This window comes from Macrobrachium nipponense, chromosome 4 (assembly GCF_015104395.2).
Source record: "Macrobrachium nipponense isolate FS-2020 chromosome 4, ASM1510439v2, whole genome shotgun sequence".
Classification (NCBI taxonomy): domain Eukaryota; kingdom Metazoa; phylum Arthropoda; class Malacostraca; order Decapoda; family Palaemonidae; genus Macrobrachium; species Macrobrachium nipponense.
The window spans coordinates 128,920,220-128,933,903 of record NC_061100.1 but is presented as its reverse complement, the minus strand read 5'-3'; the positions used below and the strand labels follow the sequence as shown (position 1 = coordinate 128,933,903).

The following is a 13,684-nucleotide window of genomic DNA, read 5'->3' as shown; positions in this document are numbered from 1 at the left end:
AGGGAGAAAGAAGATAACATGTTGGTCACCAGAGCTGTCGAGGGAGAGCTTTCCGACGACACCTTGGAGCTCTATGCGGCTTCTTCCTCTTCCGTACAACTCCCACTGCTTCTCCAACCATGAGACACAAACATCACAAGTTAATGACTGAGCGCATTCACGCCCTCAGCATCTAGTACAAGAAGGATGAGGTCCACAGCATCGCTGGACCTGAAAGCCCAACACCTACAGCCTCCCACTCCAGGGCACATTCTCCAGTTGGATGGGGGGCGAGGGGGCTTCTCCGACTCGTGGGACTGCATGTTACAATCAACGATGCACTTCCACAAATAACGAATAAAAAATAATAATAGAGTACTTACAATCACTTCCACACTAAGTATTCTAAAAGAAACAGGTTGAAAAGTAATCCTAAGCTTTAATAATTTCACGACAGAGGCGGGCAGAGAGACGAGCACACGTCTTCACCCGATGGCGGTCGAAAGCAAAGTGATATGTTTACCTCCAGTCGGGCGGGACTCCTGACCATCAGACAAGCAGTTACTGCCGAACTACCTTGTTAGTAAATCTTACGACCGGTCCAGCTGGCGCTGAATAGTAACTCTTTCTTTTTCTTTCTTTCTTTATGTAAAGGACTGAGGGTTTGTATAACATGTCAGAACAAACAGTTTGTTAAAACCTTGTCAGGGTGAACACACTTTTTGTTACTGAACTACGGACATTCTTCCTTCCCTCCTCCTCTAAAGACAGTTCCTCAACAGTTGTCTGTTGCTGTTCTCTCTGAAGATTTTTTAATTGCGCTGAGTTCTGCTCTCTCTCCTTCCCTCTCTCCAAGTCATCATCACTGACATTCAAGCCCTTGAGACATAATAACCTTCCACAGCAAGATCAGCCTGGCTGGCATCTCTAGTCTTGTAAGGGCCAGGATGACTTGGGGATGGTACAATTACTTTGCATTGTATATGTAATAAATAACAGCATAGCTTAGCAGAGATGAGCAGCAACTGAGACCCAAGCTTAGCCTAAACCCTTCCCTTTGTTTCAGCTGGGAACTACACATAGGTCATGTGCTGTGGCGGAATCAAAGCTAAGCAAGTTAAGTACCAAGATTTCCCCACATTTACTTTAATTGTACTGGCTAACAATATCCCCTCTAGCCACACTTTCCTCTTTACATTACTATTCAAGTATAGGATGGTTGGTTTAGCAAGAAAAACAAACAAAACTCTCAAAATCCATGTACTCACCATATACCAAGAAATTCAGAGTGAGATGCTGTGCTGTCTACTGGATATAGTTGTTGAGAACAAACAACCACTGAATATCAATACACCAAAAAACCAAACAAGCACTAAAACCATACAGCTCAAAACAACACGACAAATCACTACACATACAAAAACCTACGACACCAAATCTTCACACAGCTCAACAAACACCACAATTCTAACACAAACAAACACCAATCAATATCAAGACTACACAACTCAAAACAACTCACAAACAAACAATTTCCAAATCAAACACAACAACACTCACAAGCTCAACAACCTTCAGATGGACACAAGCACAACAAACTCAATTACACAATATCAAAACAATCCAGAAAACATACAACAGCAACTCACTAGTACCTCTGATCAGACTGACTGTCCAAAAAAACTGCCTCACTTGACTGTCTGCCAAATACAGACTGCTAACTTCTGACTCCCTCAAGGCTCCGTGACCGAGTCCGCAGACAACCCAACCGGCCGCCAACAACCAATTCACTCATTAATTACCCATACACCATTCACACTCTCTCTCACTATGGAAAACCAAATACACAAATCTTCCCCATACTATCTTAGCAATAACAAATAAACATAACACAACACAGCAAATACACAAAACATCAAAACCCTTCCTATTGCCTCCAACGAACTCTCTCCTTGAGAACGCTGTCAAATGCAACCACTACATCACTCCTTCATAGTGCTTAATCCCATGCATGTTCAAGCCAGTTGCCTTTGTCTGTACTTAAATCAAATAAATGTCTGTCAACACTAAAATTTTTCTTTGACAAAACGTCTGCTAGCCAAATTGCCCATTAAGCAAGGCATCCATTCATTGAGGTATGACTGTACCATACTTTTTCATAGTTCCTACAGAACTGTTTCCAAAAGGGAAGAATGACATGGTGCTAAATCCTGAAGAATGTAACTTTGGCTCAGATAATCAATTAATTTATGCAGAAGATCCTAATCCCTGGCCCCATCTGTGAGGTGAAAGTTTCAATTTTGGAAAAATTACTTATGAGTGTAATGGCTTGTTCTAAGGGTGTTTTCCAAGTTACTACATAATTTTGTTCATGCACCTTCAAGAACTTTCCGAGTCAAATCTTTGGAATGTGCATTACTTCTGTGTTTAAAGCAAATAAATAAAATAATTTTATTATAAACAATAAACTACTGCTCTCTGCACATGTTTTCTACTGCAACATCATGCATATATACATAAAAAATAAAGAGCTTTTCGCAACTTTAGCCCCTTCACTATTTCTTTCAGTCTCATAATTAGAACTTGTAAGCCCTACAGGGCTGGTCTGTTTATCTTCTGCATTCCAATCTATATGGCCAGTTCATTCAATTACCCGCTTTTACGGTTTTCTAGCTTCTTTATTTCTATTTTCAAGATATCAAGCATGTTTCTCTCTAAGGAATGATGAGGATACAACTTACAAAGTGCAATGAGTCATGAATATATTCTTCCATAGCAAAAAAAATTTCTTAACTGAAAGCCAATGTTTTGACATGTGATGACAAACAACAAAAGAATTTAGTAAACAAAAATATTCACTATTCATAAAATCATAAAATATATATATTGAAAAGACATTCCAAAGAAAAACACTTTCAGTCCATCATTTTGGCAAACACTTTCAATCCATCATTTTGATACAGCAACCCTCTCCTTGAGAACTTCATTGATGTTGATGTCAATATTGCCACTAGTGTTGAACAAGTTAACACCAAGTCGATTCAAAGTGCTGTTGAAAAGATAAGCAAAATTATAATCACAGTTAAGTATATTGATTTATATCAAAATTCGTCTTAAGAACAGTATCCTGGTTACCTATGGTCAAAAAGATGTCTATGAACTTAGCTATATTCCTTCTTTAAATTATCTAAAAAAACAGTAAGGTGACAATTACAAATACTCCACAGAGGCTGTGATCAGTTCCTGGTAAGTAATAAAAGATAGATAAAAAAACTTGGTAAAGTAGGGCCACTGCATCAAAGATCAATGAATGGGACACTAATTTAATAATATACTGTACAAAAAAGTTTCATACACAAGTGCATACCATTCTTTCACACTAACAAATACATTTGATGACATATAAAAGGCTGATACTGTATTGTATTACTAAACCCCAATAGCCCAAGAAAGTATGAGCCAGATACTATATCCAAAGGGCTGGTGCTTACATGTGTCCTACAACTGAGGTGAGTCCTCTTGTCAATAAACTTAGTAGTGGTTAGGGGAAGAGGATAACTTTTCTCTTAAAAAATCGGGCCTCTTGTCAATAAACTTTGTATTGGATGGGGAATGGGTAATTTTTCTTTGAAAAGATCACGCACCGTTCACTTTCCCAACTTTCACTACAGTACATCTCTCTTAGCATTATATTCTAAAGTCTTAGTCTGAGCAGCATCATATACGTCGGCTTAAACGGTACACAATCAAAATTGGCCCTTATATTTTACTATTTCTCTTACTACTGCCTTTCAGCACAATGAAAGCAAAATGCTGTAAAAAGACCCACAGAGTAGAGGGCAACACAAGTCCTGGAGTGAAGACAAATCTCATAAGAGTTTAATATACATGCTAACATCACTAGTTTTGTCTAAAAGCTCATTATAAATCAACACATGAAGTGTAAAAGGGGAAATGGGGCAGGATACCCTTAATAAAGCAAAGATCTATGATGCTTTTATACACCCTGACTGTTTTTCATGTAAAAAATTGCTCAATTACTGTTAAAAACCAAACAAAACAGACTTCTATAACTTTTGTATGTAGTCTGTACATTTCTACAGAGGGGATATGACACAAAGTAAATTAAAACTATGCAGAAGTGTAACTATAAAATATGATTCACTGGGATGAATATATTGAAAATACAGAAGCTGCTGAGAAATGTGTTCAGAGTATGAGAAAAAAATTGCAGTTACTCTGATATGTAACTGGCAGATATATAGAAACAGAATGGAAGAAAGATACAAATGACCACTTGGACTAGATTGAGAATTCAGGCAGAGAATTCATGGGATAGAACTCAATCGTATCATATGAAATGTTCCTAATTTTTACATTATCATTCCTTTTTAATTTTTCATGTTTTACCACTGAGCTTCTCTCTTACTTATAATTTCTTATATTTAAAGAAACAATTTTTGCATCTGTAATACTTATGCTCACATCTGAAAAAATTCCTCTTATTGGAATTCCCTGGTTACAGCACTTTCAATCTGCCAACACATATCAAAATAGTCAAGACATATTCTCTTCAAATTTTCTCTTCCTCTAAACACCAGATAACACTGGAAAAACTACAATTGTCTTTACAACATCCATTCTCATCTGTGGGTTCTAAAACCCAACATGAATCAACTGCCAGTCAACTACTCAACTTCAGAGAAAACTGAGTGAGTCAAGACTGTCATTAAAGACATAAAGAACATGTACAAATATAATATCAATAGAATTTATAATGAGTTCCAATAATGACTTGGGCCATAAATCCCAACAGCCTTTAGGTAGGCAGGAGTTGCAAAGAATCTCAGGTGGTTAAAAATAAAGCAAACATATTAGAAAAAGGCACTTTAAGTGTGAATGCAATGGTGGAGAAAAGGAAGGGCAGTATTGGAAATGCTGAAAAGAAACATGGACATTGGTTGGGTTCAGGGGTCTGGTATAAAAGAGCCAGTACAAAATCCATCAGTAAAGACGTGGAGAAATAAAAGATCTGGTAGAATGGTGGGGATGTGAGACAAAATGGAGTCTAGATACTGGGCAAGGATAAAATGACTTGATGACATACACACATAGTATATAAATTATATGCTAGATCAATAAGTAAAAAAAATTATGGAAATTTAAGTAAGTATTCATCAAGTACTACCTTAATAGTACTGAAATTCAAAATGGAAAAAATAGCTGTCACATCTACATTTGTAAAATCTGACAAGGCTGTGGTATTCTTCAAAGCATCTCAGGCCACATCACAGCCAGGGCAAATGGTTGGGAACCTTCATTTTGACCTCCCCAAATTTCTTTGTATTGGTACAAGCATCTGACTGCTCTCTTCTCAACAGCTGGCATTTGAAACAATTGGTGCTTTTGGCACCACTACTGGGGTGCAAAATGGTCAACCTAAGCTGTTAGCTGCTCTTAATTTCTATTTGGAATGTGTTAAAACTTATTCAGCACTTGTCTGCTGATTTTCAAGGAGAAATCCTGCACAATCATGCACTGTATTATGCTATTTTATATTTCTTCACATTTATGACATTCAGTAGGCAAATATCAACTAGGTGGAGGAATAATTTTTTTAGACCACCTCAATTTCATTTTCTCTCGCGCACTTTGTGGTCCTGACCTTCATATCTGACTTAACTATATGCCTTACATTTGGTCAGGTCAATTAAATATAATGTAGGCTTTGTGGGGGCTAACTAGCAAGTATGTATATGTACTGCTACTAAGAAAATTAATATTTTTCTATCTCTCCGCTTGATGGTCAAGGGATGGATTGCCTTGGTTTCTAAACACAGTATCTCCTTTCTCCTTACCTTTTTTTTTAGCTATACAGTAATACCCCAAACAAATGCGATTCGATTTGCGCAAATTCACAATAGCGCAAACTTTTCATTAGAACCCAACTAATTATCATACACAAGTTCTTCACAATAGCACGAACATTTGCAAATCCTCCAGAAACACTACAAAACCCTGCAAAAGTGTTTATGTTTAATTTATTGTGTAAAATTTTAAGTTTTAAAGCTTTTTTGTATAAAATATTTATTAGAAATAAATTTTTATTTTTGTACATGCATAAATATGATACATCTACCAGTTAGTGCATATATGTATGTACTTTTACAAGATGTGATACTCATTCACAAAGTTACCGCACTTTTCAAAGATGATATCCCTTCAGAAACTTTAATTTCTGAAGTACGTACTAGTATGCTACAATTAGTATAAGTTTTCATGCTTTTAAGCATAAAATCTTTATGGAAATTTTGTGTATGCTATTTAAGCAAAGGCAGTATGTAATTCACAGTGTTTGTCACTTTATAAGACACATCTCTCTCTCTCTCTCTCTCTCTCTCTCTCTCTCTCTCTCTCTCTCTCTCTCTCTCTCTCTCTCTCCGTTCCGAAGTGGCCTTCGTAACCTGATTTTTTCGTATCTAGATCTACGTTTTACATGTAAATTGCCTGATTCGTTCCAAGCCCTACAAAAACACCACAGTCAATTTCATAATAAAGCTAAATTGACCAATAAACAATGAAATACAACAATCTGGACCATTCAATACCTAACATAACCATGACTGTACCTGTAAATAAAGTGTATGTATTAGTGTACATGGTACAAGAAATACTGTACGTAAATGTACGTACACATATAGTAAAATGTGGAACCTTACCTTTCGAGTGAGGCGATGTCCAAAAGTAGTGACAGAGGAGGAGGACAAATGGCAGAAAACAAGAACTTTACAAAACACATTAAAAAATGGCAGAAAACATAAACACTAAACTTTACGAAACACATCAACAAATGGCAGAAAACATTAACACTTCTTGATTATCTCCATCTTCGTCCCCATAGAAAGCATCCTCTTCTTTCCGTGAACTTCAGCAACATTCTTGGGACCCATGGCTAATAACGTAAGTAATTAAGTTCACACACAACACGATAAAGTAACTTACAGTACAGTGAAAGCAAAATCACTAACACGAATTTACATTAACAAATGAAATCTATGTGAACGAACGAATTCCAGGTATTTACAATAACGCTGATGCAAAAAATGGTCAAGGAACGCCTTTACATAGCATGATGGGACAGATGCTGACCAATAGGCGAGCAGGATCTTACGGGGGTGACTAGCATCAGGAACCAATGGGAGAGTGGAAGGATGGTGGCGAGTCTACTGAGTTGGCAGTGCGTGAGTTTAAAAATTGTTCTCAGCAGCCCGGGCAAATCTCGGACTTTACCCTTTCGTAACCTGAATTATTTTCGTACACAGAAGCAAAAAAATCTTCGTCTTTGCCTTCGTAAACTGGATTTTTCATACGTAGGGACTTTCGTATGTAGGGGTATGACTGTACATGTTTTCTTTATTTTATTGACTTGTGTACCTTCGTTATGACTGACTTATGAAGTTTACCTAGTGACCCTAAGTAAAGTTCTTTTATAACAAAACTACAGTATCTTTAATTTCATTTAAAAGTTACCCTAATACTTAGGGAGCATGATTATGGCCATATTTAGTGTTCAAACTCTAGAAGCAAGCATTTATTAGCATTTTTTGAGACCGTGCCAAACTTACGCGAAACTTCCCCTTGCACGAGGGAGTCTGGAACCTAACCTCACATAAGTCCCAGGGTATTACTGTAGTCCCAACCAGCTTGTGTAATGACTGTCAGTGCCATAATATGAATTTCACCCACATAAGGGACCATAAAGATTTTCCTGAACACTTCCAACCTCTTACAAGACCATTACCAAGAATATCTACTGATTGAGTATGAACAACATTGATGCAACCGGTCGTGCAGTACATAAATGATAATATATTTTTATATCAGTATGGTGCTCCTGACATAAATTAACAGTTCAATAGTAAGGTTTCTATGGAAGAACAGCAGCCATACTCTACCTGGGCTGAAATCTACCAAGCTTCACTAGCCAGCAGATACATAACTTATTCCTTATACCAAGAGTGTCCAAATAGATTTTTTAAAATGTGAGGCCACGTCATATGTTCCTCAGTGGAATCCCCTTGAGTCTCATGTCTATGAAGAAGGTCGTTAAGAAAATAGTTACAGAGGCAATAATAATAATAATGTCATGTGAAAATAATAAAAATATACTCCATTACTGCATTTTTTAAAACCTCACAAAAAATACTAAAGCCTACGGTGTGATAGAGAACAGTGAATAGCAGGTATAAAGTTCAAATATCACAGGTAATATAGTACTTACTCAATACTTTTTACAATGGCAACAAGCTCAATCTTTTCAGTCATTAACTTCAGATGCAAAGTTGCAAAGTTGTCCCATCCCTTTTCAGGCTTTATTAGATCTTCTAAATAACATTCAACAGCCTGTAAACAAAAACCTGTATTACCAAAAGAATTGGTAGTGCTTCTTTATGGCAATCAATGAACATTATTAATGTACATTAACCCATGTCTAATGGGTTAAAATTTGATAGCAATTTCAACTCTACAGTATACAGTGAAATATCTGCACAAAAAATTAGGTATGCTTTGAAAAATAATCAGATGCCTTCTTCATTACCATAAAACACTCAGCATTATGATTCAGTCGCTATTAATAACTAAAGGAAAGACCATTAATATGAAGAGTACTATATATTACGTACTAAGAAATTCAAGCGACATCAGATACGTTAGAGACATTTTGTAGTTAATAAGACATTTAGTAGGATGACAAAAAAGGATCAGATAAAACTGGAATGGCTAAAAGATGAGTACATAAATACATGTTTGTAACTTATAGAAATGCCAAGGAAGAAAAAGTTCTTATTCTGGAGGAACTTATAGTATTTAAATGAAATGACAATGATCTGATTAATGTTTGTTTTGGCACCAAATATCCATTAGTTTACAACTAAATACTTTTAGTATAAGAATTCACCAATTTTTTATGTAATCATCTTAGAAACTTGCATTATTACTGTCTAATTCTGTGAAAAATAATGAAAAATAATGTCTTGGGCAAGCACAGACCCAAATTTTAAATGGCATATAAAGAACTAAATTCATAGAGAAAACCATAAAAGAGAAGTAGCAATCACTTCGTCGAGTCCTGCAAAACTTTTGTTATACGTAACTATGAAGATTCATCCAACCTTGCTTTCAAATTAAAAATACTACACATATGTATATTTTTACCAAATTTTGGGAGTTTAGGTGAGAACAAACTAGACTGCTAAATAATATCCTTGAAGTACGTCACTAATCTGACAATTATGATGCTCTAAAGTATGTCATTAATTTGACAATTATGATGCTCTGAAGTATGTCATTAATTTGACAATTATGATGCTCTGAAGTATGTCATTAATTTGGCAATTATGATGCTCCTACATATGAAAGAACTTGTATGTAGTAAATTTTTAAATTGTAAAAACTAAAGGCTCTTATTAAATAAGTTACAGAATAAAATAAAGTATAAAAGATTAGCATCTATATTAAGAATAAGTTCAATAATTAAAACTTCTATAAACCATACTGAGCCTCCCCTACATATGCAAGGTTCAACATACTTAAATACACAAGTCCTCGGAGCTTCCAAAATAAATATGGTAACAATCATCCAAAAACTGAAAATTTTGAGAAACAATACAAATTGAACCATGCCATTCCCAGCACAGAACTCCCTTGCTTGTTGCCAGGGAACCCATAGCGATGACCTTAGGTGCTTGTTTTTTCTTTGAAAGTACTTTAACATGTCTGAAACAACTTGGAGAGATAGAAGCTAAGGTACAACTAGTGTAAGTTTTTGTAGAAAACTGTTGCATGTTTATGCAATCAATACAGCCCTTTATTTCTTCTTTGTTACTGATTTCTAAATGCATATATGTGTTGCATCTTATCACAATGTAAGTTAAAAAATGACAAATTTTTAATTAACTTCTATTTTTCATAACTAACAAACCTGAGGTCTTAACATTAGGATAAGAAACTTAGCGCCAGCTGGAAACCGGTAAAGTTAAAACATTATGTTTGTACTAAATCTTGAACCAATATTAATAAGCATTTAGTATATTGTTGATAGTTTGTGTGGGAAATGTATCTTAATGTTGAACATGTAATAGTACAGCTTAACCCAACTTTGGAGTTATATTAAGCACTTCAAAATCTGGACTAAAATTTTACACACAAATGATGACAATCTTTATTTTTAAGAAAAAAGTTATTGAATATTACACAAGCAAATACATATGGTAATTTTTATGAGAAATGCAGTTTACTATCAATTTATTCTTTAAAGCCTAGGACTGAGAAATCTTCCTCACCCTCTCACTCCCTCTCATTAAGTTAAATCTGTTAGTTTTTCCGTGTGTGATTATATCCACTACTAATATTGATGAATCCCCTCACTTGGTTATCATAGCACATTGTGTATTGAAATTTCATGTGTGATGACATTATGGCCTGTCCACACTAGAGGACATGCTTGTTGGGCACTTCCAGCTGGTTATGTTTTCTCTTGCTTCTGAACAGTGTTACCAGACAATCACATGTTCTGGCTCCATACTTGGTTGGTCAGTATAGTGGGATGCTTTATGGGAACAGTGTTCGCCCATTCGGCAGTGCCCCACTAGTGTGGACAGGGCTTTGGGGTTCTAGGGAAAAAGGGGGCAAATTTTTAATCAATTTGCCATTTTTCATAGCTTACAAACCTGAGGTCTTAATAATAGGATAATCTTCTACTCCCAGCTGGAAACCAGTTAAAAACAATCAAAGATTGTAAAGCAAGGAATCTGTGTCATTTGGCAACTCATACATATACAAGGTGGAAGCTGGTCACCAACCAAGTTTGGGACTTTCTCCCAACCCAGTACTTGAGAGGGGTGGCTAATTGCAAATTGATTAAAAATTTGCCACACTTGTTCATACGCGGAACAAACCTTCAGCATTAACAATAGGATAGACTTATACTTGAAGGGAGGTAAAAGTAACCTTAACTGGCTGGGGATTCAGTCCACACGACCATCCTTCTTGAAGAACGATTTATAAAGGAGAGGTCATAGCCTGTGAGAGAATAGGTAGATGAATACTCAAAAACTCAGTCTGCTTGCTTCAGTACAATGTGGTATGTCCAAATTCATTGCACTCATGGAAAATATGGAGAACTTTGTCTGTTCCAGTAACAAACCCTTCAAGCCACAGGGATTTGTCACCACTCCCCACTCCCTGGGTAGAGGGAGGAGCTTATGCTATTGAGAAGTAGATTTGTCTACTTTATAGGAATACAGCAAATAACTATCACCAGTATGATTACCAAACTTACCTGTATCGGACCAGTTCTAGCGTATGATGTGTCTATTCTTTGGCCTGCCCGAAAGAAGAAGAAAGGAGCATAGAGAAAGTAAGAGACCAGCCAACACACTCATTCTTTCTTCCACACAAACATCTTGAAGTAAGATACAAATTGTCTTCGTCAGGGGCTAAATGAGCTACACAACCTGTTGGGCAGCCACCACAGGGCCCAAGGAAAACATGTTCAAGGATCTGTAGGCAATATCCTTCAAATAAAAGGATGTGAACATGGTTTGATGTAGCCAAGAACCAGCGTTCAAAATTCTATGAACAGACATGTTCTTCTTGAATGCCAAAGAGGAACCTAAGCCTCTGATGTCATGCATCTTAGGGTGTACAGTTTCCATAACAGAACTAGGGAGTGAGGAATACACCTGATTAATCACCTCATGTAGCCATAAGGAAATTATGTTCTTGGAAACTTCCTTTCTGATGTGGCCTCTACTGACAAAGTCTTTGACACCTAGGTCTAAGGTGACGAGTCCTTACCAGACAGTAGTGCAGAGCCCTGACAGGACAAAGCCATAGTTCCTGAGGGTCACCATCCACAAAGTCATTCAGTGAGGGAATTGAGAATAAGGCCACCCTGCCATCATGCATGGAGGGATTCTGAGCTTTGGCCACGAATTCCGGGACATATTTGAAGGCTACAGACCCCCAACACGTGGTGTGTTTCACATCATAACTCAGACCATAGAGTTCTCCAACTCTCTTAGAGGATGTCAAAGCCAACAGGAAAAACTGAAAACAGAGTCAGATTCCTGTCTGACGACCAACGTAAGGGCTGGAATGGAGCTCGAGTGAGAATTCCGAGGATAAGGGACAGATCCCAAGTCAGAGGTTTGAACTCTTTTGGTGGACAGGATTGCTTGAAACTCCTAAACAACAAAGAAATCTCCCAGGATGAAGTTATGTCTATGTCCCTTAGGCTTTATAAAACTAACCCTAATGCAGCCCTGCAACCCTAAATGGGCGAAATGGACAAGCCTCTCTCAGCTGAGGAAGATGAAGTCCCTATATGCTGAATACTGGTTCCGAGTGGAGAGAAACCCCTTCAACAACACCAATCACTGTAGACTGCTCACTTCCCTGATACAGTGCTGATAAAGACTTCCTGAGATAGCCGGACATGTGGCCCGCTGCTTTGCTAGACAATCCTCTCACTCGCAGGAGATACTTGATAGTCTCCAGCCATGAAGAGACAGGGACTTTCCCGTGAAGAGAAAAAGCATTTCCCTCGATACTTCTGAAAGCAGATACAGAAGGTCTGGGAACCACTCTGCTTCAGGGCACAGGGGAGCCACTAACGTCATCCTGAGATTTCAAGAGCTCATTACCCTGTCCACGACTTGACGGATAAGGCAAAACAGAGGGAAGGCATAAACTTCAAGACTGTCTGAATGATGTTACAGGAAGTCTTCTGCTAAAGCCAGAGGATCCGGGACTACCGACATGTAGACCTTCAGCTTCCTGTTGAAGCAAGTAGCAAAGAGATCTAACATGGGCCTTCCCCAAAGAAAAAATAGCCTGTTTGCAATATCCTGATGTAGAAACCATTCCTTGCCAAGGATCTGATTCCGTCTACTTAGTTTGTCAGCGACTACATTCCTCTTGCCAAGAATGTATCTGGCTACGAGCTCTACTGAGTTCTTGATCACCCACTGATATACCTCTACTGTCAATGAGTGGAGTTGGCGAAACACTAGCCCTCCCTGTTTGTTGACGTAGGCTACCACTGTAGTGTTGTCCAACATCAGCACAACTGAATGTCCCTCTACCTTATCCCAGAACTCCTTGATCCTAGAAGGGGTGCTTTTGGTTCCAAGATGTTGATGTGAAGCTTCCTGCCCTCAGCACCGCAAACACCCGAATCCATTAGGTTCTCAAGATGAGCACCCCACCCATCAATGGACTCATTTGAAAACAGGAGATAGCCTGGATGCGGAGAAAGTAGAGGGACTCCTATCGTAGAATTCTGATAGTCCAACCACCAACTCAGGTCTCTTCTCACAACTAACATACATGGCCATGTAAGGATCACGTCCAAGGTCGCAGGATAAGGACCGACAAGCACGAGATCTCGATGGAAGAGACTGACCTTTAACCCCTACCAGTCTTGGGGCGGCTGGGAGCAGCCATCCATCCCTCTCATACTAGGTATTGATGGCTGCTCACAGCAGCCCAACCCAAAACCGTACATATCTTTGTAATAGCTTGATATAGAGTCCCCTAAACTTAACCAATCCAAGGACTGTTTTCTCTACTTGATATCTATATATTATAGAAAACCTAATTCCCCAAATTCAGTCTATAATCTACCTCCGAAAATAATTTT

The 13,684-nt window shown here is 37.7% G+C and overlaps 1 protein-coding gene across 1 annotated transcript in view; it reads right to left on the bottom strand.

Annotated features, from left to right (window-relative positions):
• Positions 1-2,726: 2,726 nt before the first annotated feature.
• LOC135211173 (uncharacterized) overlaps positions 2,727-13,684 on the bottom strand; it is a 285,675-nt gene continuing 274,717 nt past the window's right edge. Inside the window, exons 19-20 of the mRNA XM_064244376.1 lie at positions 8,261-8,382; positions 2,727-3,028 (exon numbers count right to left, since the gene is read on the bottom strand). Of these exons, the coding sequence (XP_064100446.1) occupies positions 2,929-3,028; positions 8,261-8,382 (222 nt within the window). The 3' untranslated portion in view covers positions 2,727-2,928. The remainder of the gene's footprint in view (positions 3,029-8,260; positions 8,383-13,684) is intronic.